The following is a 27,759-nucleotide window of genomic DNA, read 5'->3' as shown; positions in this document are numbered from 1 at the left end:
GCGCGCCGGACGCCAGCTCATTCGGAAGCGGAAATAGCGGCGAGTCGGGTTAAAGGTCGTTGCTAAGATGAAGATGGCGGACGGGCGCTGCGCCTGAATTTGCGGGACGTTCCTGAGTTGCGTTCGTTTTTATTTCGGCGGCGGCGGAGGAGGAGAGCGCCGCAAAGATGGGTCGGAGGTCGACCAGTTCCACCAAGAGTGGGAAGTTCATGAACCCCACCGACCAGGCCCGTAAGTTCGGGGAAGAGGCTATGGCTGGGGTTGGGGGCTGGGGCCTGGGCTGGTTTATCGCGGATAAGATACCTTGGCTCCAAATTAACCTGTAATTAAACCAGTTTTCATTCTATACACAAGATTCCCAGCATTAAACTGGAACATTATATGCTGCAGGCAGTCTCTCTAATTTTGCTGATCCGTTGTCCAGTGGGGGAGCTTACTAGTCGTAGGTTCACGCAGAGACTTGAACACATTATCCAGGCTGAGACTTGTTTTTGATGAAAGGGAAGCGCCCGGCTCTCATAGGGATTGCGCCGAGGAGGTGCGTTGTTGTAGGTGTTGTTGTTGTTTGGCTAGGACTTTAGACTGAATGCAAAGCATCTTCCCAATTTTCCTTAAGTCCAACAATGCGGATTGGGTAATTGACCAGTGGACTACTTGCATTCAGTCTGCAAGGGCAACCACTAGCTCTGTCCTGGGGTTGGAGTACCACCTTTGTGCATGTGTTTGTGCGTGGGAGAGAGGAACAGAACTTGTTTTGCTGCCGTTGTTCTGTTGCTGTTTTATTATCGTTGCTTGTGTTGTTCTATGAACATTGTAGACAGGCTTGTGGGCACATCGTTAGGTTGTGATGGTTATTAACACAAACAGCATTTCACTGTATGTTTTGATGTACATGTGATAAATTAATGAATCTTAATCACTTGCCTGCTACTTTAGTTTTCCATCCCACTCTCACTCTGCTCTCTCTGTCTGAGGCCTCTTACAATGAGGCCAAAGGCTTGAAGAATACTTCATCTACTACAAAAGCAACTTGGTGCATCTTGCTTTTAATACTGGGTTCTATAACTACATGTAACTGTTTCTTTCTGTCTGTCAGTAATTAGTTTGTGTTTTTTCACTCCCTATTCATTTAATCTGGCTTGCTGCATTTTCCCTGCTGTTAGCAACTTGTAACCCATACAAAGTTTTTTTTGATTTTAACCATTACTCTGACACATTAGCTTATTCGATCTCACCTTATCAAAGATATTCCCTTTGTTCCACCCACCCCTCCCAGCTGAAAACTACCTAGTTTCTCTCCTTATTCTGTTAAAGGGTCTTGGTCTTGAAACATTAACTATTTCTGTTTAGCCTGTCTAGTTGATCATTTTCCAGTATTTTCTGTTTTTATGCCAGATTGCCAGCATCTGCAGCTCTGATTGAGGAAGTATAGATAATTGCTTCTCGGTGGCCTGACCATTATTTATTCCTCAATCACCATCACTAAAATAAATTAAGAAAACTACTGCAGGTGCTAGAAATTAAAAATAAAACCAAAAGTACTAGAATTACTGGGAGGTGAATAGGCTAATAAGTTCATGGTGTCAAACAGTTCTTTGCCAACTGGTCCATATCGAGCTGGACACCACCTAAGCTAATCCCATTGGTCCACATCCTTCTACACCTTTTCAATCCATGTAGTTGTCCTTTAAATTGTGTTATTGTACCCACCACTACTTTGGTTGTTCCATGTCCAGATCGCCCTCTGGGTGAAAAAGTTGCCCCTCTTGTTTCTCACCTGAAGCCTATGCCCTCAGGTTCTTGGTTCCTTAATTCTGGAGAGGGGTGAAGGCTGTGAATTCACTACCATCATAATTTTCCCTAACCACTGAGGAAACCAAATAGAAATTTGCAGAACTCCTGTCTCCTTGATTCTCCATTGCACTCCTACTCTGATTGCTTTGCTTTGGGCTGCTATACTGTTTCAGCAACAAGGTTCAGGACCAACATTTTAATGAAAGAAGGCAGGCTTGTGATGGTAGTTGGTTAGAAAGCGTTTTCAAGTAAATGTCATTGACCTAGAACATCAGCTCCATTTCTACCTGACTTCCAGTGTATTTACAGATGGATACCTGTCATTTACTGTTTTAATTTCTCTGCTGTGTCATTGTCACTCTTGTAGTTTTTGGTTCATACTTTATTATCCGTCCGTTAAACTTTCCCAGGATTGGAGAATCAAGAAGTAGAGGGCACAGATTTAAGGTTAGAGGGGAAAGAGTTGATGGGCTGATCTTGCCAGTTAATGCGTCGAGGAAGATTGAAAATCAGGTGTTCAGTGCCGGTTACCAGCCTCTCGTTTGCTGCTGCCAGAGGAAGATCTCTACTTGTGGTGGTCTCTCCCTCTCGCTCACTGCTTCCAAAGGAAGGTCCCTGCGTTCCAATGGTCTCTCCCTTTCCGTTGATGCTGTCATAGAAACATAGAAAATAGGTGCAGGAGTAGGCCATTTGGCCCTTTGAGCCTGCACCACCATTCAGTATGATCATGGCTGATCATCCAACTCAGAACCCTGTACCTGCCTTCTCTCCATACCCCCTGATCCCTTTAGCCACAAGGGCCATATCTAACTGTCGGAGGATGGTGCCAGAGTTCTGGGTCTTGGGCAGGTTTAATCAATGTGCTTTGTGCATTAGATTCTAATTCACATTATGCTGTCTTTCTGGCCGCTCATTTCCCCACCCCCCCCCCCACTATTTTGGGTGATTTTTGAATCTGTGCGGCCTGCAGACGACAAACATTGAGCTGAACTGAATATGCCTGGAATCTTTTGTTTTATTTCTGTGTTTTTTGCACTCTCCTTTTTGCCATTTGCGTGATTTTTTTTTCATGTGGGGTGGGGGTAGGGCAGAGTTTGATGTTCCATGGTTTTCATCGTTTCGTGACTGTCTGTGGGAAAGGCGAATCTCAGGGTTGTATACTGCATACGGACTTTGATAATAAATGTACTTTGAATCTTTGGAACGTGAGACAACTTTCTTTTTACTCAAAAACTGACACCTATGTGGAATGAGGTGCCGGAGGAGATGGTTGAGGCAGGTACCACAACAACTTTTAAAATATACTTGGACAGGTACATGGATTAGAAAGATTTAGAAAGTTATGGGAAAATGGAACTGGCTTGGATGGGCATCTTGGTTGGCATAGAAGTTGGGCCTATGGGTCTGTTTCCCTGCTGTTTATTCTGACTCTAAAGACAGCAAAAGCTACATACTTTGAGAAGTTGTTGTTGATTTTAAAGTATGTTAGATTGAAATCTTGAGGTTGTGAAAGACTTGAATTTGTTATGGAAAACGTATGTGGAAGATTTTTCCTTTTTTCTCTTGTTCCAATCTAATTCACAATTTTTCTTTATTAAACAGGAAAAGAAGCCAGGAAGCGGGAATTGAAAAAGGTAAGTCAGCTATCTTTACTGTTTATGTGGCATAGCAGGGCTCAAGAATTAATAAACTTTTGTATGGTTCACCTGTGTAATGGAAGATAAAGGAACTATTACATTAAATACCAAACTGCATAAAACCATGGACTAATGAGCTAACCAGACCTTGCTGTAATGTTGCCTCCATCTTAATTTTCTTGCCTTGTTGTCGTATTTTTTCAACCTCTTTTCAATTCATTCAAGTTTTAAATATTCAAATGAATTCTGCGTAATTGCAAACTAAATGTAAGGAAGTTTTGTCTGCCTTTCTAAATCTATTGCAAGCTCAGCCTTTTCTTCACTGATCGCTTGATGGGTTTATGACCAACTTGTGAATATGAGCCATTCCCAGCAGAAGAACCTAAGGTTAATCCTTAGCTCTGCTGCTTTTGCTGATTTGAGCTGGATAGCAGTTATAGTCTGCAGTTAAGTTCAATGTTCCTGGTTTTGGAAGTGGATGGAGAAAAAGCATTTTGTCCTACTTTTCTCTTTGTAACTATCGACGTTACAGAGAAAAATGTTCAAAGAAGCAGCACCTATTGTAGCATGGAAAGAATAGAGAGCAAAAAGATTGCAAATTGCAGTGAGAGGGATTGAGACTAGTAACATTTTTTTAAAAAAAAAACACCCAGCTATCCTTCTTCCCCACCCCCAGCTTTTTTTCTGGCGTCTTCTGCCTTTCTTTGAAGTCCCGAAGAAGGGTTCTGGCCCGAAACTTTGACTGTTTGTTCATTTCCATGGATGTTGCCTGACCTGCTGAGTTCTTACAGCTTTTTGTGGACTAGTTGTCATGATCTGATCTGCATGGTACCTGAATTCACATTGTGTTAATCCAGTTGCATTTCTAGCAGTGTTCTTTAACTAATAAGCTGCAGATTATTCTTGTTTTAAATGTAAGTGGGAGTAAATTCCTTGATGACCTGTGCTCTCTGTGCCTAACAGAACAAGAAGCAACGAATGATGGTGCGGGCAGCTGTGCTCAAAATGAAGGACCCCAAACAAATAATCAAAGACATGGAGAAACTGGATGAAATGGGTAAAGAACGATTAGAATGTTTCAGGAAGAATGAGCTTATTTAAGAATGCATTTAAGATATTGGGCTAGCCACTGTGTTTGTGTTAGGAGAAAGCATTTTCATTATATTTGAATTGTATTGCTGTTCACTTTCATGCTTGGAATAAATTTGACAAGTGGTTGGTTATCTTGGCATAAACCCCAATGTTCCAATCTCTACAGCGACCATTATGCCATTTAATTCCTATTTGATTTTGTGCATCCACCACTATTAATTTTAGATTACCCAGTGTAGTTAACATTTACCTTACTGCTGCCACAAAAAAACAAATTTCATGACATATGTGAGTGAAGATGAACCTAATTCTAATATGGGTGTCTGTTGTGGACTGAGAATGGGAAGGGGGCAGGGAAAGGGCAATCATGGTTGGGAAAAGGGAAAGGAGTGGGAAGCACTAGAGAGAGATTGTGTAATCATCAGTAAACCTATAGTTTGGAATCAGATGACCTTGCCTGGTGACTCAGGGTTGCATGCGTCTGCATCTGCGTCACCCCCTACCCCTGCCATTCGTCTGGCGGTGCTCCCCCCCCCCCTTGTATTTCACAACATCCTTTGCTCCCGCCAGATTTACAAACTTGCTGTCTGCACCACATTGACAAATACTGTGCAAAGGTCTTAGCTACCCTAGCTATATATATATATATGTGCCTAAGACTTTTTTTTTTTTTTTTTTTTTTTTTTTAATTTGATAATATTAAAAATTTGCTTCACGAATTTGCGTGTCATCCTTGCGCAGGGGCCATGCTAATCTTCTCTGTATCGTTCCAATTTTAGTATATGTGCTGCCGAAGCGAGCACTGCCTAAGACTTTTACACAGTACTATATTCAGAATGAATGGCAGAAACCTCGAGCTTGGGGTATTACAAAGTGTTTCAGAAAGTGTCTAACCTACCTGCTCATTGAAAGCCACTACCCTGTAGGGGGTATGTAAGGAAAGTTGTAGCCCCTCCCACTACTTGCCATCTCACTGTGCAGTAGAGTTCAAATCTAGTGCGTGGTTACACTCTCTTGGTCACTGTAGACCAGATATTTGAGGGTACATCTAAGGTTTACTGAATGTCTTGACTTGTAAATAAATAGTTAACGTACTGTACTTGTCAGTATTGAATCTCTTCTGTCCCCACTCACCTGACCCGCTAACCTGATTTCACACAACACATTGTGTTGGGGTTTGGCATATTTTCAAATGTTTGCACCAGGTTTTTGATGATATTTAATGTGCAACTTTTCAGTGTTTAATGCATCAAAGTGCACCATGCTGGATGGATATGACTGACTTTTTCCACAAATCTTCTGCAGAGTTCAATCCTGTTCAACAACCCCAGCTTAATGAGAAAGTATTGAAAGATAAGCGGAAGAAACTCCGAGAGACGTTTGAGCGAATCCTGCGTCTGTATGAGAAGGAAAATACTGATTTTTATAAGGAGCTGCGGAAACTTGAGACGGAATATGAACAGAAGCGATCGCAACTTTGCCAGTTCTTTGATGCTGTGAAGGTAAGGGGTGGGGAGAAGCTGTTTCTGTGTTTAAGCTGTTTAATTTTGTTAACTAGAATTATCTTGTATTTGCTTCCATTGAAGGCTCTTGATTATAAAATGGTGTGGTTTTGGAGTGAATGACTATTTTGCTTTACATACCTTGTCATTCCCATGTTTAATTTCCTTTATTGGAAACACACCCTGTTCTGTGCATTTCTGCTTTGGCCTGTATCTCCCTATTGTGCATATGGAATGCAGCAGTAAATGAAATGTGTATGTTGTTCAACTTTTAACTAGTTATTAGTGAGTTTGGAGACATTGGGGAATATTTTGCGAGCTGTTTCCTTATCTCTGTGAACATCATTTGCAAAGATCATGATCTGTCGAGGAATATTGTCACTTTGGTTCAGCGCTACCTCACTCATAGCATTGAGGCATGCTGCTCAGGCAGGGTATGAAGCGATTTGATCAGCAGTGAACTGTGTTGAACCTGACCTGCCAATTTTAATGTGTAACTGAGGAGCTAACTCATCGGTTTTAAGGAAATCATGCTCTGATTAGTTAATTTGTGTACAATTTTGATTACTGTTATTTTTCATTCTTTATAAACTCAATACTTTATGTCTAATTATTCTCTGATTTAAATACATACAAAGCAACTCTGTTCACATCATCTGAATGAGGTATCTAACTGGATTTCATTAATTTGATGCTAGTAAATCTCTGGCAAATTTTTTGTGCTGTCAGCTGTTCTTTTGTTGGCTTCACGATTTTGTAGTTCTCAGGGTAAACCACTAAATGCACTCCAGGGTATAATGTGCTATGCTGTCTTCACTTTTTCTTTTGCTTCACACCCAATGCTAATGGATAAAATGTAAATTGTGAAACAGCTGCTTTCTGTAAACAAGCGTCCAATGGATGACTTCGACCTAAATCAGGAAGCAGCATTACTCTGCTGACCTTTCCAAAGGTGCTGTTTACCCACCTTTACTTCCCGTCTTCTGAAAGAAGGCTAATGCCTCAGAATGGAGACGAGGATTCCAACTTTGTCAGTAGAAGGGCACTAGCCCATGGTGAGACTCTCAATTGCAATTATTGCCAGATATTACTTTTGAAGAGACTTTCGCTTAGAGCAGAGTTACAGATGATGTTTTTCACACGGAGCTGTACTGAAATCAACAGGATGAGTGTAGCTACTTTCTGCAGTCAGGCTATAGTCAAGGAGGTTCAAGGTCAAGGGAGAACTGAGAGCAGACTCTGAGCACAGTACTTACTGCCCATTACGGGGCTGGCATTTAGGGTGGCAGTGAAGGTCCTCCATCTCTAGTTTTCTTCATGTCAGTAACTTCCTCTTTGCTTTCACCACTCTCAGTCATGCAAGTCTTGGCTAGAGACTCAGGAATACTGTCACACTCAGAGGTAGAAGGATTCTTCATTGCTGTTTTGGCAACAATTTTGTTTTGTCAGTTAGGGTTGTTAGCTCTGAGCTGAACACCTGAACTGGCAGGACCAGTAAACCCCTCTACCGTTTGACATTTTTGGCGTGGGTGACCCTACCAAGAGCCAAAGCATAAAGCCCTGACTCCAACCAACCTAGCTCTCTAGGTCATTGTAGCATGCAAGCCTCCAAACCACAACAAGGCTCTTGGAAGTCTGAGCCCAGTAGGAATGACGGATAGGAACAGTTATCAATGAGAAATGTGTAACTAATGATTTCAACTAATATTATTAAAATAACTGGTATGCCTTTGCTAAGTATTGAGGAGTGTGTGCATTTAAAATAAGTACCTTGTACTGAAACAGGCCCTGATGATAACATTGCTCTCCTTTGGTTTCATTAGAACTTTTAAATATCAAGCCAGTTTTGTCATCCACTGTTTACCACCTCCCCCCCCCCCCCCCCCCCACCCTGATCAATGTAAGTGGTAATTATTCAGGAACCATTCAAACCAAACTGATCTCTGCTGTTGGATGTTTGTAACTCCGATTGGAATAATATACATCAAAGATCATTGTTGTTGTTGCTGTAAGATGGTGATTTTCCTTTTTTTTTTAAAAAAAAAATTCTGTGGAGGAGTATTATTTACAGTGTGGCTTGTTTGCTTGTTGTCTGAACAGAATGCCCAGCATGTGGAGGTGGAGAGTATTCCACTGCCAGATATGCCTCACGCACCGTCAAACATCATGATTCAGGACATACCCCTCCCAGGAGCTCAACCACCATCGATATTGAAGAAAACATCAGCTTATGGGTGAGTAGTAATTAAATTGTACAAGCAGCTCCTTTGTCAAGAAATTGAGCAGGGAATACAAGTATTATGTTTAGGATATGAAACTCGTACTAGATCTTAAACATATCAAAGAAAAATTTATGGGCACATAATATTTCTTGCAACTTACACCAGGAAAATCCTGATTAGAATGGGTTTGTTAATTAGGACTTTTTGCTGCTTAAGCGTGAGAGGTGGAGTGATGTGAACAGTCAGCTTCTTGCTTATTGAAGCTGCCTGGTACGGATGTAGCATACGGGGTGGGGGGCAGTAGAGGTGCTGTAAGATTGGGGTTTGATACCTACTGCTGTCTCTAAGGAGTTTGTATGTTCTTCCTATGACTGCTTGGGTTTCCACTGGGTTTCTGGTTTCCTCCCACATTCAGAAGATGCACTGTTAGGGTTAATTATTTGTGGGCATACTGTGATGCTGCCGGAAGCGTGGCATCATTTACAGGCTGCCTGACACAATCCTCACTGATTGATGCAAATGAGGCATTTTGCTGTGACAAAGTTAGTCTTTAGATGAAAATCACTACTTTAATGGTTTATACCATCCTTTGATCACTGAGAGCAATTACAGGTGAGAGATGTACGATGGCAAGAACATTTTGACTTGGTTCTTAAGACTTTAGTATACAGTGTCTTTTCCACGTTTGATTGTACAATGAAATACAGTGGAAATGTTTATGATTTTCTTATCCATAACTAGTGATATTACAAAGGTAAAATCATATCTGTTGGTTAAGATAAAGTTGGATGTAATTCAGCCCTCATATTAAAGGCATTGCATTTGTCTATCAGTTCATTTTGGGACAAACTTGTAGTAAGTGCGTGGCCAGAGTCTTTAATATTAATATCAATGTAGAAGTCAGGGTAAATAAATTGTGTGTTTTATCATAACTGGTACTGACTCCCCATGGTATGTTAGACTGAGTACCTGAGATTACAGACATGCATGAATTTTAATTTTTAATTTGGACTTTATAGGAGGGGAAAAACTCATCATAAATAACTATTTTTGTTCTCCAGGCCACCCTCCAAACCTGTTACACTCATGCCACTTCCTTCTTATGGGGTTCCACGGTTGCCACCTGGTAAGAAGCCACCCGGTCCTCCACCAGGTCCTCCGCCACCACAGGTGTTAGCACTTTATGCCCGAAGGATGGGCCCTCCTCCAGGTTTACCTCTGAAAGGAAAGGATGACGATAACGTCTATGATCCTGAAACTGGTAAGACATCATCTTTTAGAGAGGCTCATTCAGATACTGAATGACTGCTCGTATAGTGTGAGAGTGTAATTTTGGGAACATTAATTCTGTAGTGCCTGTGGATACTGTATATGATTCCAACCTGATCTTTGCCTTTTAGCAATTCAGGATATGCAGGAGGATGAGGAGGAGGAAGACAGTGGGGATGATGATTACAACGATGGCATGGAGCAGGATCAAGATGGAGATCGAGAAGATCAAGACGAAGACAGTGATGATTCAAAGGATAAAGACAGTGATGATGATGATGATTTTCGGCACCGAGATGAAGATGATGACAGGTTGGACGATGATAAGCCAGGTATTTTCATGAGAGTGGGGATTGGTGGCACTTCCTCATGGCTTGACTGCTGTGTTCTTCATTTTATGTTGCTTTTTATAAGAACATTAAAATATTTCAATGCTCCCCCCCCAGGACGTATTGTGCGGTTTGCAGATGTGCAGGACAAACACAAGAAGAAAAAGAAAAATATGAAGGAGCTGACTCCTCTGCAGGCCATGATGCTTCGAATGGCAGGTGAGTAATAATACCCCTCATTGAGAGAGCAGTGATCTACTAGGGAATGAAATTATGGTATTGATGCACTTTAAGAGATATTATACAGATAACTTGTGCAAGCAGTCTAGGTGACTTCTGAAGTAGCTTTCCTATTGTTTCCTTTACCTGTCAAGCCCAGAAAAGTCCAAGCATTGATCTGCAGAAAACGCTGAGTTGGCTGATCATGGACAAAACATTTGTAAAAAGTCAACAGATAATACTAATGGGGAAAGCAATACTACAGCACTACAGATTGGAAACATTTAAAATCAGAAATTGAAGTAAACAAACAAAGGCATATTCCATTAGGTCTGTGAACCAGTTATTGGACACATCTAAAGAGTGGGATGTAGGGTAAGAAATTAACATGTTATTTTTATTAAGTTGGAGATGTTAGGATCTAAAAGATCTTATTAAAGTGGTGGTTGCTAAATCCTTTCATCATCATCATTATCTGCCGTGTTGTATGATGTAGGCGATCATTATTGTTCTACGCAAAATTTTCTACAGAGGTGGTTTACAATTGCCTTCTTCTGGACAGTGTCTTTAGAAGATAGTGACCCCAGCCATTATCAATTCTCTTCAGGGATTGTCTGCCTGGTGTCAGTGATTATATAACCAGGACTTGTGGTATGCACCAGCTGCTCATATGACCATCCACCACCGTGGCTTCATGTGACTAGGGGGGGATCAGGGGGATAAGCAGGTGCCACACTTTGCCCAAGGGTGACCTGCAGGCTAGTAGAGGGAAGGAATGCTTATACCTCCTTTGGTAGCAACATATCTTCACCCTGCCACCCTTTAAGTAAATGATTTAAGTCATTATAAAAAGGTATTGTGCAAGAACCTGAATTTGCAGAATTAGGAAAAATAAGCAGGAATTGGCCATAGAGCCTTAAACCTGTTCCACCATTTGGTGCAAGAGCTGGCTAGACTAATTAATCTTTCAAAGAGACAGTACCGACCTGATGTTCTAATTATTCTCTTTCGTATTATTTTTTTTATAAGGTAATTCTGTAATATTGAAATGTATAATTTATTTGCCCTCACATTGGTCTTGGTATTATCTCAGGGAAAATTCAGCTGCTGAGCAAAAGCTAGAGATACCTTTACATACATTAGTTCAGGTTTGTCCCACCATGTGAAATAACTACCTGCCAAGGATCACCTGAAGATTGCTCAGCTGTGGCAGATGGCAAAGGATTTGCCTTTGTAATTGAACTGGAATGATAATTGATGCAGTGGAAGATAATTAATTTGGATTGTTGGGGGACGGGATGGTGATGTGTAAAGGAAGTCCTGAAAGGTCAAATAGACTTGAGTTAGAAAACACTTCTGTGAAGCAGAAGTGGGCCCTGAAATTCCATAGAGGTCCTCTTATTTAAATATATACATCTTGTATGTTTTCTCTTGAGTTCTTGTTTTCTGCTGATGTTGTAATTGGAGACTGATAGAGAACTCGTAGAATTTTGGAAATCTGGTTTAATATCACCAGCATATGTTGTGAAATTTGTTGTCTTTGTAGCAGCGGCACAATGTAATACATAATAAGAAAAATCTTCATGGGTTCAATGTCCATTCAGAAATTGGATGGCACAGGAGAAGAAACTGTTCCTGAATTGTTGAGTGTGTGCTTTCAAGCTCCTGCACCTCCTTCCTGATAGCAATGAGAGCAAGGCATGACCTGGGAGATGGGGCTCCTTAATGGTGGACGCAGCCTTTTTGAGGCATCACTCCTTGAAGATGTTGTGGATACCACAGAGGCTAATGCCCATGATGGAGCTGACTGAGTTCACAACTTTCTGCAGTTTCTTTCAATCCTGTGCAGTAGCTCCCCCCCCCCACCCCCCCCCCCCCAATTGTACCAGACGGTGTTAGAATGCTCTCCACGGTATAGCTATAGAAATTCAGGGCCACATATTTTTATAATTAATTTAAGTCAGTAAAATTTACCCAGGGTAGTGTGTACTTGGCTTAGTTGTGTATGTAATAATGCAAACTCTCACAAGGAATTGTTGCATGAGATTAGGATTCATTGAATTGGGATAATATATAACCACTGGTTGGGTGCTGGTTGATGGAGCAACAGGGTGTCACTGGTTGAGTTACTTCAGGATTACTTCTTGCCCTCAGCTGTTTCCCATTAATGGTGATGACCCAAAATATGGAAATAAATGTATTTCCCATCAATACAAAGCTAGTTTGGAAATTAATCTAAAAGGATGCAGTGAAAGGTAGCATGTGTAGCTTCTAAGAAGGTTGTAACTAGAAATTAAAATGCAGTATCTGCTTTCTAACAGGACAAGATTTCCCAGAGGAGGAGGAGGAGGAGGAAGAGGAGCCCACTCCTGAGGCAGCCGCCGAAGAAGAGAAGATGGATACAGAGGAACAGAGTCGTGAAAAGCGACAGCTGGAGGAAAGCCAGCCAGAAGGGCCACAGGTACCGCCGCCAACCCAGATGCCTCCCAGAGCACCGATGCAAGCTCCACCAATGCCTGGGCCTCCTCCACTTGGACCTCCACCTGCACCTCCACTAAGACCCCCAGGGCCACCATCTGGTCTACCACCAGGACCACCCCCAGGTAAGAAACAAGACTGAAGTATTGAAATGGCTCCCAATGATGTGACAGTTTATGATGGAAACTGAACATTTGAAATTCCTGTTAATCGCAAATATATTTATATAAGCATCATGCTGTGTCTTTGCACTATCTACCGTACCAGTTGATGTTTGAAGTTGCTCTGCCTAACTCGGGTAGATCTGAGCTAATACAGTTGAAGCCCGGTGGGGAACTGGAAGGTAAAATGCAACATGGATTCCTCTTGCCACATCACAGAATTCAAACTTACCCGCAAGCAGTTTACTCTGTGATAACTAGCAATGCAGTTGGAGTAATAATGCTTCTCTTAACCAACAGTTATGGATAGCTGTTTCTCAAATCTTGTCATTGGTGAAAGTCTGTGAAGGAAGAGTGGCGAAAGTCTTTGCCTTGTGTGCTTATAGATTTCTAAGCCTTGAACAGCTAAAGAGCAGTGATGTTTGAGTTGGGATATAATATTACCTGTTAAAATAAAATACAAATAATTGAATGGAGGGAAGTAAATCCAACAGCAAATTTAGTTTTTTTTATTAATTGGATGCGCATGTTGGCCTGAGGCATATTATTGGCAGTGTGGTGAGACCTGTACTCTGCACCTAACTTATGCTGAACGTCCAAGTACTTTATTTATCTCACTTTGTGTCTATAATAATTTCTCCTTTCTTCATTAGTGACAGTTCTCCCATTTAATATTCAGCCATGCTTGGTTCAGGGGAAAAAAGATCTGCCATCCATAATAAATCTTTGACTCCTGTCCTTTCTCCGTGATTGTCCGGTTACTCAGCTTGCAGGTTGTTCCAGCATACTTGGGAGAGGCATTTAAGGAATGTCCCTTTAAATTAAATCAAGTATTTGAAAATCTAAAAAGCAAAGTGAAATCTTTATGGAACCCCGTAACATTGTAAATAGGGAGGAAAAATGTGTGTAGAAGTTTCATTATTTTGATTAGTTGTAAGAGCAGAGGCATTTGCCCATTTAACTTCTCCATTCACTAAGATCATATATGGTCTTTTACCTCAGAGCTACTTTCTTGCACAAACCCCATAATCCATTGATTGCCTTAATATCAGGCATGCACAAGTTTAGATTTTAATATACTGTACTCATCAACAAGAATCAGCAGAGGATGAAGACCTGTGAACCACAAGTTCATGGACTGCATTCAGAGGACCGTGAGGATGAGGGTCAGTGATCCCTAGTAGGGGAGTAGAAAGGGGTTGGTTTGCTGTAGTGGTGTTTGTCTTGTTGTATCTTGGCGTCAATTTGTTTTGTTGGACGTTCTGTGTTACGCTGGCGTCGGAAGTGTGACGCCACTTGTGGGCTGCTCCCAGTGCATCACTAGACTGTGTTGGTTGTTAATGCAAAGAATGCATATAACACAATGTTTTAACGTATATGTGTTTTAGAAATGTGGGTTACGACCAAAGTAAAAACTGACTGGAGTCGCCTAGCACTATAGTGCATGGGTGTTTATTAAGTGTGTCAAAAATCAAACTTGCAAAAATTAGTGAAAAGAAAAAAAATAGAAGTATTTACAAAGTGATATCTACAAGTAAACACAATAAAGCTCTGTACTTATTCTTGTCCAGTGGTAACTCTTCGCAGCCCCCATCTCTCTCATACTGAGGGCAAAGAGTTTTTTTTTAGGCATTGGGACGTATATAAGAGGAAATCTTCAGATGCTGGAAATCCAACCTACACACACACACTGCTGGAGAAACTCAGCAGGCCAGAAATGTCGACTGTACTCTTTTCCACAGATGCTGCCTGGCTTGCTGAGTTCCCCCAGCATTTTGCGTGTGTTGATTGGGACATATATCTTTAATTACCAACAAAGTTAAGACTACACACAAATTAGAATACGATGCACTCCACAATGTAGTTACAATCATATTAAAAAATAAACAAGTATCTACCATAAATACGGCATACAAACAACATATACATATTTTCACATCCCCATTACTAAAGAAATGACTATTCCGCCATGTATGATTTCAGGTTTGTAGATAATTGGGCTTTGTTCCAGGGAAGGTGGGATCTGTTCCGAAGGGACGGTTTACACCTGAACTGGAGCGGTACTAACATTCTTGCAGGGAAGTTTGCTAGTGCTTCTTGGGGGGGGGGGGGGGGGGTTTAAACTAAATTTGCAGGAGGCGGGGATCCAGAATGTGAGAGAGGATAGCAAGAGGAAGAATGAAGGACAGGTGGGGACTACACGGTTCTGGAATATTAAGTGTGTAGTAGAGAAAGGTGAGGCGGAACAAGTGATGAGGACGACACATGTACAGAGGGATGGTCTGACGGAACATGGAGTTAAATGTGTTGAAAGAATAAGTAAATTTAGGAAGGACAACAAAATTCTAGGGGCGTATAGCCCGATGGGAGTTCGGGGAGCTGGGTTAAGCACAATAGGCAGCGATTCAAACAGAGAGAGGAGAAATGGGCTAAAAATTCTATATCTGAATGCACGAAGTGTCAGAAATAAGGCGGATGAGCTTGAAGCTCAGGTGCGAATGGGTAACTATGATGTTGTTGGGATAACGGAGACATGGCTGCAGGGAGATCAGACCTGGGAAATGAATGTACAAGGGTATACGTGCTATCGTAGGGACAGAAATGTGGGCAGAGGGGGTGGGGTGGCCCTGTTGGTGAGGAATGAGATTCAGTCCTTTGCAAGGGGGGACATAGGGTCAGGAGAAGTAGAGTCTGTGTGGATAGAACTGAGGAACAGTAAGGGCAAAAGGACCCAAATGGGTGTTGTCTACAGGCTACCAAACAGTAGCATGGATATTGGGTGCAAGTTGAATAGGGAGTTAACATTGGCATGTGGCAAAGATAATGTCGCAGTAGTTATGGGGGATTTCAACATGCAGGTGAACTGGGAGAATCAGGTTGGTGCTGGACCCCAGGATAGGGAGTTTGTAGAGTGCCTACGGGATGCATTCTTGGAACAGCTTGTACGAGAGCCGACCAGGGACAAGACTATTCTGGATTTAGTGTTATGTAATGAACAGGATTTGATAAACGATCTTGCAGTAAAGGAGCCATTAGGAGATAGTGATCATAATATGATGTTTTTATCTGCAATTTGAGAAGGATAAGGGCAGCTTGGAGGTGTCAGTGTTGCAGTTGAACAGGGGAAACTATGGAGCCATGAGGGAGGAGCTGGTCAAGGTTGACTGGACGGATAGCCTAGCAGAAAAGACAGTGGAACAGCAATGGCAGATATTCTTGGGAATAATGCACAAGGTGCAAAATCAGTTCATCCCCCAGAGAAGGAAGGATTCAAAGGAGGGAAAGGGGCCACAGTGGTTGACAAAGGAAGTCAGAGATTGCATAGCATTAAAAAAAAGGAAGTATGACAGAGCTGAGGTGAGTGGGAGGACAGATGATTGGGAAGTTTTTAAGGAATAACAGAACTTAACTAAAAAGGCAATACGGGGAGAAAAAATGAGGTACGAATGCAAGCTAGCCAGGAATATAAAGGAAGATAGCAAAAGCTTTTTTAGGTATGTGAAGAGAAAGAAGATAGTTGAGAACAATGTTGGGCTCTTGAAGAATGAATTGGGTGAAATTGTTATGGGAAACAGAGAAGTGGCAGAAGAATTTAATGAGTACTTTAGATCTGTTTTCACAAAGGCCAGCTGAAAGTCCAAATATATCAACTAGTTTTATCTGTTCCACTAATCCATTCTCATGAAAAAACACTGACAGATTTGCAGACTCTGCAATCTATTATTTTTGAGCTCTGTTACTATAATAATAGATTGCAGCCTTTTACCCACCATTGATATCAAGCTAGTTTGTCTGTAGTTCCCTATTTTCATTCCTTTCTTTGTTAGAGTAATGGTTGTTACGTTGTAAATAACAGGATTAATTCATGTACTTGTTTATTCTGACTTAACTGTGTACTGTTTATCACAGGGGCACCTCCATTCATACGACCACCAGGGTTGCCTGGAATCAGAGGACCGATTCCACGCTTGCTTCCTCCTGGACCACCACCAGGGCGACCTCCAGGCCCACCACCAGGACCCCCGCCAGGCCTTCCTCCAGGCCCACCACCCCGAGGACCCCCTCCAAGATTGCCACCACCTGCACCCCCGGGTAAGTTCAAATAAATTGGAGTTGGCGGATGAGATATGCTTATGAACTGCGGTCAAAAGGCTGTTTCAGTTCAGGTGAAGATCCTTGATCCAAAACGTCAACTGTTTCCCTCCCCAGGTGACTTAATGTGTTCCCACAGCAGGTTTTTAGATCCAGATTCCAGCATTTGCAATGTCCTGTGTCTTCTCTAATTGTATCATACCTGTTAGTGGGTCGTATATGTCCCACTTAATACAGTTCAAAGTAAATTTATTATCAAAGTACATATATGCCACCATATACAGCCCTGAGATTCATTTCCTTGCAGGCATACTCAATAAATCCATAGAATACTAACCATAACAGAATCAGTGAAAGACCCTACCAGAGTGCAGAAGACGACAAACTGTGCAAATACAAAAAGAAAGAAATAATAATAATAAATAAGCAATAAATGTGGAGATGAAGAGTCCTTGAAAGTGAGTCCATAGGTTGTGGGAACATTTTAATTATGGAGCAAGTGAAGTTACCCCTTTTGGTTCAAGTGACTGATAGGACTGAGAGGGCTAATAACTACCTGAACTTGGTGGTGTGAGTCCTGAAGCATTGTCCCACTCCCTTAACTCATCAGACTTTGAACTTGAGTTCGACATCTGTGCTGCCTAATGTGCGGTCACTTGGTATTCTTGCATCGCCTCCTTCCACATGCTGACTTTGGTGTTCAAGGCTACCTTTTATAAAGCAGATGAAGTAAATTATAAATGCTTGTAAGTGATATTTGTTGTTGCACAGAATCAGTACTTTAAAGAATATGATGTGGAAATAAAATGTATTTATTTGTGTAGTCTTATAGCAATTTCTGTGAGGTACAGTGGAAATAACGTACTAACTCTGAACAAGTTACAGTAAATCAAAAGTGGTATTTGAAGAGTCAGGTGAATCATAAGCACTCTATCCAGACAGTGAAACAAAAGGAAATTTGTATTGAAATGTATTTAATTATCATTGTTTAAGGAAATGTAATTATTCATTGATTTTCTGGAGTTGTCTAAATTTCCCTTTCTGTTTTAAGGTATCCCACCTCCTCGGCCAGGTATGATACGCCCACCCTTGGCTCCTCCACTTGGTCCTGCGCCCCCAGGATTGTTCCCACCAGCCCCAGTGCCGAACCCCGGTGTCCTCAGTGCTCCTCCAAGTCTCATCCAGCGGCCGAAGATGGATGAGAACATCACCACCATCGAGAAGAAAGCTATCGCCACGATCAGTGCAAAGCCCCAAATCACCAATCCTAAGGCAGAGATCACCCGCTTTGTGCCCACCGCCTTGAGAGTCAAGCGAGAAAGTAAGAGTCAGGCGCCACTGAAGAAAGGAGAGGAAGAGGTTGTCGCTCCAACAAAGCCAGTACCAAAGGCTTCACCAGCTGTCTCAATTCAAACAAAGGATGACATATACGAGTCTTTCATGAAAGAAATGGAAGGTCTTTTATAACTAACTCAGACTTGGCCCCTCCTTGTCCTAGATTACCAACCTCTCAGCCGTGTTCTTTGAGATTCATGTCTAAATGCATCCCAAGTTTGCTTTTTTAAAATATAAATACATTTCTGTAACATGAATGTTTATGTGAAAACACTGATTTATAAAATTGTTATTCCTATGATGTAACTCAACCCTATAACCTGTGTGGTTAGGAATTTTGCAACTGAAAACAGACCCTTACTCGTGAGCTTTCAAACACTGTGGCTGAAGATTAGACTTGCTGCATGCTTGCAAGCATTATCAAAACCAGAATTAAAAGATAACTGCTTCAAGGATAAGGGGTAATGATTTACAGAGACATTTTGCAGGAAATGTTGGAGAAAATATCATTTTCACTTGTATAATTTAAACACAGGAGTCTCCAACAGTAAGAGTTTCAACCTGTAGCACTAACAGTTAGAGAAAATAGTTTTGGATTGGTGAATTTAAAAAAGTTTGGAGCAAATTGGGTATCAGAGGTCATGCGTTAGCAGTTATAAAGTCCCTTTCGTATTCTTAGCTCAACTGAATTGCTAAGTTTGTGGCAGGGTGAGAGGGCTCATTCTCCCATTGATGTCTACTGAAACTATTGTCAAAAAATATTCCCTTTTTTTGTGTTGTGGGTGTCTGTACATATAGCCCTCGGTAGTATCTCTGCCCAGTCTTCCTTTAAGTGAACGCTTAACTTCCTATTTTACATGAATAATTTTGGTACTGTATCAGTACTGGTGTGTATACAGAGGCAGAACTTTGACAGGACTGATAATAAGTGGTTCCACTGATCACATCCCTTAATGAATTTCTTGGAAATAGATTGGAGAAAAAAAGCTTGATAATACATCTTTTTGCAAATGTGCAATGTAATGTTAAAAATGTTTGTTTTGTTTTATTAAGCTTTTCTCTGTAAAAGCTGGTAGTGTAGTGGCATCAGCACTGGACTTTGAGGCCAACGGTCTCGGGCAATAGTCTCCTTGCATGCTTTCCATCCTTGCTGGGTTGAGTGTTAAGGTAGCAACTCAGCCTCGTTTTTTTTTAAAAAAAAGACATGCTAAGGAAATGGAAAAGATTGCCACCCAAAGCGGCACAAGGTGCAAAAAGGAACAACAAGATCTAACTTTTATTGGGGTGTCTGTTACAATTGCTCTGGAGCTCATCCAAACTATAGAACTTTCTTTTTCCACACTATTTCACATCTGCATTGCATTAATGTAGGGCATGGATTTTTAAAGGCATCCCTGTACTTGTCTGTTGTCATTATCCATATCTAGTGTTCTAAGGCATTCTAGGGTAAATTATTGAATGTTCATGAATGAATGCTATTCTTCTGTGCCACTGCAAGTATATCATCAACATCATGCAAGGGTAGATCTATAACCACCAGTATTTCAGCTTCCTGTGATAGCTTTCTAAACGCTCTGTAGACATTACTTGCTTTATGCCAATGTTGCATAAAACTTCAATAAATTTCCTATTTACACATTTTGGAAATGGGTGGTAACTCAATTTCAATCAAATAATCCAAGGACCTAATCAGAAAACACTGCAGTTTTAAGACTATTCATTGAGGTGAATTATTGTATTGTTCGATCCTTTTGTGTTACAAAGTAAACAGAATTGGTTCAATTAATAGATCTCTTGTTTTTATTTTGCTTAAAATGAGGACTATTGTACCAATTTTGCCACTTCACAGTACACATCTGTCCTAAAGGAGAAGTGAGTGTTTGTTCATAACTCGAAAAGTTAAGTTATTACTATCTGTGTTGGGTACATTAATCAACATCTGAAGGGTTCAAGTTTCAATTCGGGGATAGAGAAACTCTAAACTGACAAAGTGAAATGGACTGTTGCTGGGACCATCCTTTAGATGAGATTTTGAACTGAGGCCTGCTCTAGGCTTGGCCAATATTTATTCTTCACTCAATGCTACTAAAAATGATTAGTACAATCCTGCCTAATTGGCAGCCACATTTCCTACATGACAACAAAGACTTGCTTATAAAGTACTTTTTTCTTTTTACAATATTTTTATTCAGAAGGAAAAAAAAGATTTACAGAGTGCAACACATAGATACATCTCAACATAACTTGTGTACGTTCATATATTGTAATAAAATTGATCAAAATGTTATAGCATAACACATAAAAGTATACCACTCTGTAATCAAAAATTTAAAGATAGGTCATACATCATAAAAGAAATTTTTAGTTATATATATATATATATAAAAAAGTCAACCCCCTACCAACTACCAAAGAAAAAAGCTGATGGATGACAATGGATAATTAGAAAAAAAACATATTCACTTAAGAAGAGAAGATAAAAATATACATAAAAGTCTGTGCACTGTTAAACTTTATAAATTGGAAAAGTAATTTAGGAAAGGTCCCCAAATATCATAAAAAGATTGTTTCGAATTTAAGACTGAGCAGCGGATCTTTTCTAAATTTAAATATGACATAATATCACGTAGCCATTGAAGATGTGTAGGAGGGGTAGACTCCTTCCATTTAAGCAAGATTGCTCTTCTTGCTAAAAGAGAGGTAAAAACTAAAACCTGTAGGTTAGGAGTATTTAAAGTTATATCTTCATTTGCAATAATACCAAACAAGGCAGTAAGGGGATTTGGGGCAAATTGGACCCTAAAAAGTTGAGAGAAGGTATGAAATACCTCCCGCCAAAACTTTTCAATTGTAGGGCAAAACCAAAACATATGAATTAAAGAGGCATCAGCAGAGTTGCATTTATTACAAAGTGGCGAAACATTCGGGTAAAAACCGGAGAGCTTCTGTTTAGAAATGTAAGCTATATGAACCATTTTAAATTGTAGAAGAGAATGACGAGCACAGAAAGATGATTTATTAACCAGTTTAAGAATTTTATTCCATCTATCATCAGAAATCTGACAATTTAGGTCACCCTCCCAAGCTTTTTTTATTTTATCTAAAAAGTCTTGTCTAGAATCAATCAACAAGTTATAGATACCGGTAATAGAACCATTAACAAAAGGTTTTAAATTTAAAAGATCATCCAGTAAATTTTTATCAGGACCTATAGGAAAAGTAGCTAATTGGAAACGTAGAAAATCTCTAATTTGAAGGTATCTGTAAAAATGTGATTTTGGGAGTACAAATTTATTTGACAATTGGTCAAATGAAGCAAGAGATCCTGAGATAAACAGGTCCCAAAAACACTTAATTCATCCCAATCTTTAAAGACTTTATCAGTCATGGAAGGGATAAAAAAATAATTAAGGAGAATGGGAGATGATAATGAAAAATTCGCTAAACCAAAAAATTTTCTAAATTGAGACCAGATCCTTAAAGTTTGCTTAACAATTATGTTATCTGTTGTTTTATTTGCTGAAAAAGAAGAGTATGATCCAAGAAGAGAGACAATAGAGGAATTTTTTACAGAATTAACTTCTAAGGAAACCCATGATGGGCAATCTTTACGATAAATACAATAGGACCAGAAAGTAATATTCCTTATATTGACAGCCCAATAGTAAAACCTAAAATTGGGTAGGGCTAATCCACCCATCTCTTTATTTCTTTGTAGGTAAACTTTACTTAAATGAGCTTGTTTATTACTCCAAATATAAGAGGTTAAAATTGAATCTAAAGAATCAAAGTACGTCTTAGGAATAAAAATAGGTAAGGCCTGAAAAAGATTTAAAAATTTAGGAAGAATCTTCATTTTAATCGAATTAATTTGGCCAATTAGGGATAAAGAAAGAGGGGACCATTTAGAAAGCGTCTTTTTCACATAATTCAATAAGGGGTTTAAGTTTTCTTTAAATAAATTCTTGAAGCTTTTAGTAATTGTTACACCTAGATATGTAAATTGACTTGTAACAACTTTGAACGGAAATTTGGCACTTGATGACATTAGGTCATTTAAAGGAAATAGCTCACTTTTATGTAGGTTCAGCTTATATCCTGAAAAAGAACTAAACTGGGAGATTAAAGAAAGAACCAAAGGTAAAGAAGTTTCAGTGAGATAAAAAGTAAAATATCATCAGCGTATAATGAAATTTTATGAGACATACCTTCCCTTAGTATACCAGAAATGTCCTTAGATTCTCGAAGTGCTATTGCTAACGGTTTTATAGCTAAAGCAAAAAGTAAAGGACTAAGAGGACATCCTTGTCTAGTTCCCCGCTGTAATTTAAAGGGCTTAGAAATTTGGGAGTTAGTAATAACCTGAGCGGTAGGAGACAAGTAGATTAATTTAACCTAACGAATAAAATTAGGCCCAAAATAAGGTCTTACAAAGATAATTCCACTCAATCCTATCAAAGGCTTTTTCTGCATCTGAGGATAATATACACTCTGATATTTTTTTGGATGGTGAATATATCACATTCAATAACTGACGTATATTAAATTTTAATAAATCCTGTCTGGTCATGTGATATAATAGATGGTAGAATATTTTCAAGTCTTTGAGCTAAGATTTTGGTTAAAATTTTTGCATCAACATTTAATAAAGAAATTGGTCTGTATGAAGAACATTCAGCTGGATTTTTATTTTTTTTTAAGAATAAGAGAAATAAAAGCTTCATAAAAAGATTGAGGGAGTTTACCTGATTTAAAGGACTGACAAAACAGAGGATAAATAAGGTGTAAGTAAACTTATAAGTAAGCTTATAAAGTACTTAAGACCATAAGACATAGGAACAGAAATGGGCCATTTGGCCCATTGAATCTGCTGATCCTCCACAGCCCAGCCCCACTCACTGATGATCTCCCCGTAACCTTTGATGCCACGTTCAATCAAGAAGCTATCAAGTTCTGTCTTAAATACACTCAATGACCTGGCCTCCACAGCTGCCTGTGGTAATAAATTCCACTAATTACTTGAGAGGCTGAAGTGCACTGGGATATCTTGGAAGAATTGTGAAAGGTTTATTTGAAATAGCAATCTGCCTTCCTTTACATCCAACTCGGGTGTTTTAACTGCTTTCAACAATTTATTTTGAAAATTGTGGAGCTTTGTTTAAATGCAGTATGCATTGTCTTGGCCTTGTATGAAAATCACACAAAATAAATATACATCAGCATGACCAAGGAAATGGCTTCAGGAGGAGGAAATTGGAGGTCCATGAGCCAGTCCTCATCAGGGGATCAGAGGTTGAGAGTCAGCAACTTTAAATTCCATGCTGTTACCATTTCAGAGGATCTGTTCTGGGTCCAGCATGTACGTGCCATTACGAAGGAAGAACAGCATCGGCTCTACTTAAAAGTTTGTGAAGATTCAGCATGACATCTAAAACTTTGATAAACTTCTATAGATGTGTGATGGACTGTATGTTGACTGGTTGCATCATCATCTGTGGAAACACAAATGTCCTTGAACAGAAAATCCTACAAAGAGTAGTGGATACAGCCCATTCCATAACATTCACACCCCCCACCCCCCGTTGAGCACTGTTGCAAAAAAAGCAGCATCAATCATCGAGGACCCCCACTATCCTGGCCATGCTCTCTTCTCACAGCTGTTTTTAGAAGAAGGTACAGGAGCCTCAGGACCCACATTTCCAGGTTCAGGAATAGTTATCACCCCTCAACCATCAGGCTCTTGAAATAGGGGTAACTTCACTCACCCCATCACTGAACTGGACTCGCTTTCAAGGATTCTTCATCCCATGTTCTCAATATTTATTGCTTATTATTATCTTTTTCTTTTAGTATTTGCACAGTTTGTGTTTTTTCACATTGGTTGTTGTCCTTGTTGGGTGTGGTCTTTCATTGATTCATTAGTATTGATGAAGGGTTTTGGCCCAAAACATTGAGTGTTTACTCTTTTCCATTGATGCTACCCTGACCTGCTGAGTTCCTCCAGCATTTTGTGTGTGTTGCTTTCATTGATTCTGTTGTTTCTTGTATTTACTGTGATTGCCCACAAGAAAATAACTATCTGGGTTGTATATTGTGTCATATATGTACTTAGATTATAAATTTACTTAGAACTTTGAAAAGTTCATCACCCTCTATATGAAGAAAATTCTTCCTGTCTCAGTCCAAATGGGCTTGACCCTTATTCTGAAATTGTCCCCTAGCCCTTAACTCCTCAGCTAGGGAAGAAACTTCCTTGCATTTCATCTCTATAGCCTTTTAAGAATACCATATTTTTGAAAGAGATTTCTCATTCTGAACTGTGCCTGTCTACTTAATCCTTCTGTATAGCACATTCATCATCGTTATAATTAGTCTCGTGAATTAACATGTCTATGGCAAATATATCCTTGGGTAAGGAGAACAATTGTACACAAAGCTGGTCTCAAGAAGGCCTTATGCAATTGCAATAAGGTATCCTTACTTTTCTATTTAATTCCTTTAGTAATAAAGGTTAATATACCATTTGTGCTCTTAATCATAGTAACTGCATGTTAGTCTTTAGATTAGTCTTTTACCATGCAACAGTCCTCTTGAACATCAATACTACGTAATCTCTACCATTTCACAAATTCTTGTGTTTTCTATTATTTACAAAGCAGACTCCATAAACTTTTGCACATTATATTTGCCTGTCATGTTCTCACTCACTCTGCTTGTCCACATCTACTGAATGGTCTTTAATTCTCTCCTTGGTTTATTATCATAAGCTAACTTGAAATATGACATGAATTTTTTTTAAAAACAGAAGATGCTGAAAATGTGAACTATACACTTTTGTTGCAGATATGACATTTAATCCTTCATCCCAACTGTTGATAGAGACTGTGAATAACTGGGTCCCAAGTAATGATCCATGTGGCACCCCCTAGTCATAGCCTGCCAAGCTGGGAATCTGTTGATTCCTCATTTCGTTTTCTGATGACCAGTTCTTAATCCACATGATCTACCCTTGTTGAGCAATCTGTGTGAAACTTATTCTAACCTTTTTCCTAAAATCTAAATGCGTCACATCCACTTATTTCCCTTGATCTGTTGGTTACATTTTTTCAATGAAATCCAGCAGGATAGAAAACATTTTCCTTACATTAATATATTGTTCTATCGTTCTGAGGTATTCTGTTATAATATCATTTATTTTAGATTTCTAACACTAGTGGTAGGTTAACTGGTTGATAACTTCCTTCCCAGCAATCGGTACTCCCCATGATACTTTGATTAGAAGTTCCTACAAAAAGTAGTGGATATGGCCCAGTCCATCACAGGTATCACATCTACAAAGAGCATTGTTGCAAGAAAGCAGCATTAATCATCAAGGACCCCGCTCCACAACCACCACCTAGATCATACTCTTCTCGCTGCTGCCATCAGGAAAAGAGGTACAGGAACCCCAGGACTCGTATAATCAGGTTCAGGAACAGTTATCGCCTCTCAACCATCAGGCTCTTGAAACAAAGGGGCTAACTTCAGTCAACATCACTTGCCCCATCATTATAATGTTCCCACAACCTACGGACCTCACTTTTAAAGACCCTTCATCTCATGTTCTCGATATTTATTGCTTATTTATTTATTGTTATTATTTATTTTTATATTTGCACATTTTATTGTCTTTTGCATACTGGCTGTACGCCCAGTTGGTGCGATCTTTCAATAATTCTATTATGGTTATTGGAATTATTGAGTATGTCCGCAAGAAAATGAATCTCAGGATTATATGTGGTGACATATCTGTACTTTGATAATAAATTTGCGTTGAACTTTTGAGAAAACCCTAGTGACGGTCCCTTTAAATCCAGGCTGGTGGTGCCGCGGTGACCGCTGGGATCACCATAGCAACTGAAACGCCAACATGGTGGAGTTAAGTGAGGTAAATATGAGTTGCGCGCAGTTTACTGAGTTTTAATCTCGACAGATCTTTCAGACGCAATCTAAAGTAGTTTCGATTACAAATTACAAATTAACGATTCCAACTTTTTATCTGAACTTCGATCTAACAGGTACACTGTACTGTAATCAAATCTGTCGTGTTGCGGGTTTCGACCCGAAACGTCGTCAAATCTTCCCCCACAGATGCTGTTCAACCCACTTAGTACCCCCGGCAGGTTCTGTGTTGATCCGATTTCAGCATCTGGTGTCTACATAATCAAATCTGCGCCTTATTTACAAGCTTAACGAGACCCTGGTTGAGATCCCGCCCTAAGAACTCAGCTATTGGTTTATGAACATGTTAGTCAAAGTAATTCCCGCCCTTTCTGAATAGCCATTGGCTTTTAATTGTGATTGACATGAGATTTCGTACTCTGATTGGCGATCTGGACGAGTTCTATTTCATTCGGATAAGAGCGGAGAAACAGGCGCTTCGGTCTAATCAAGGACTGATCTCAGTTTATTTTACATATATTCTTATTAATTCCTCTTGACTAAGGGACGGACCGGTATAAGTATATAAAGTTATGAGACATTGACGAGGGGGTAGTCAAATCACAGACAAGAGAAAATCTGCAGGCTCCTGATAAAGGGTTTCGGCCCGAAACGTCGTCACTACCTCCTCCCATAGATGCTGTCCGGCCTGCTGAGTTCTGCCAGCATTTTGTGTTTTTATTAAAATCTGCAGTTGCTGGAAATCCGGGGAATACACACAAAATGCTGGCAGAACTCGAAACATCGACAAGACTCTTTTCCATTGATGCTGCCTGACCTGCTGAGTTCCTCCAGCATTTTGTGTGTATTTATTGTGATTTGGCATCACGGTAGACACAGATATAATGGGCCGCAGGACTTGTTTCTATGGGACACGTGACAATAGTAAACCGTTTCCAGTTCCAGTTCTACTTCTGGCATTCACCTTCACACAATTTACAGCGGCCGATCTACCAACGCGCACATCTTGAGGATGTGGGAGGAAACGGGGAAACCTGGAGGAAACTTATGCAAACTCCACACAGACAGCATCACGGCTCCGGATTGAACCCGGAGCGCTGGAGCTGTGTGACAGGAGCTCTACATCAACAGCTGTACCGGCGGGGGAACAAGTGGCATTTGGTCCAACGATTTCACACTGCGTGACCCAAACTAATTAGTCCCACCTACCCCCTCTCTGCAGATATTTATCTACCTCACAATTTCCAAATGTGGAAATCTATGAACTCCAAGGATAATAATAAATTTCACAGAGGTATAGACAAGCTGGTGGAACAGGCAAGTAATCTGCAGATTAAATTTAATAGAGATGAATATGAAGGGGAGAGAATATAAATTAACTGGAACAAATCTGGAATGAGTACAAAAATGAGAGATTTGGGAGTATAGTGCATAGTGTGCCGAGAAAGTGAATCAGGACTAGACAGGAGGCACAAAAGGATTCAGAAAGAAATGAGGAGACACAGAAGACCAAGGATCCTGGAATTTGGATCAAAATACAAACTAAGGGAGGAACTCAGCAAGTCAAGCAGCAACCGTGGAGGCAAAGAGTTGGCCATCACTATCTGGCAGGGGTGGGGGCGGTGGGCCACATCACAGGATCAAAATAACCTGTAGGGAGTTGTAGACGTAGTCATCATGGGCACTAG

The 27,759-nt window shown here is 40.1% G+C and overlaps 2 protein-coding genes and 1 non-coding gene across 4 annotated transcripts in view; 2 read left to right on the top strand and 1 right to left on the bottom strand.

Annotated features, from left to right (window-relative positions):
• The first annotated feature begins 41 nt into the window (after positions 1-41).
• Positions 42-19,916, top strand: wbp11 (WW domain binding protein 11). Its single transcript, XM_073033756.1, has 11 exons — positions 42-231; positions 3,397-3,428; positions 4,395-4,488; positions 5,829-6,025; positions 8,126-8,259; positions 9,309-9,508; positions 9,648-9,848; positions 9,963-10,064; positions 12,386-12,667; positions 16,613-16,795; positions 17,847-19,916. Exons 1-11 carry the CDS (start codon positions 168-170, stop codon positions 18,260-18,262), a joined length of 1,905 nt encoding a protein of 634 aa, XP_072889857.1. The 5' UTR covers positions 42-167; the 3' UTR covers positions 18,263-19,916.
• On the bottom strand, positions 5,220-5,326 carry LOC140719518 (U6 spliceosomal RNA). The gene has a single exon (XR_012096934.1). It is a non-coding gene; the product is annotated as a U6 spliceosomal RNA (small nuclear RNA).
• A 6,096-nt stretch (positions 19,917-26,012) lies between the features above and the next one.
• Positions 26,013-27,759, top strand: part of cfap184 (cilia and flagella associated protein 184) — a 39,148-nt gene continuing 37,401 nt past the window's right edge. For both annotated transcript variants that reach the window (XM_073034156.1, XM_073034157.1), the window contains exon 1: positions 26,013-26,057. In XM_073034156.1, the coding sequence (XP_072890257.1) occupies positions 26,040-26,057 (18 nt within the window). In that variant the 5' untranslated portion in view covers positions 26,013-26,039. The remainder of the gene's footprint in view (positions 26,058-27,759) is intronic.

Source organism: Hemitrygon akajei, chromosome 31 (genome assembly GCF_048418815.1).
Source record: "Hemitrygon akajei chromosome 31, sHemAka1.3, whole genome shotgun sequence".
NCBI lineage: Eukaryota > Metazoa > Chordata > Chondrichthyes > Myliobatiformes > Dasyatidae > Hemitrygon > Hemitrygon akajei.
This window is presented reverse-complemented; position numbering and strand designations above follow the sequence as displayed.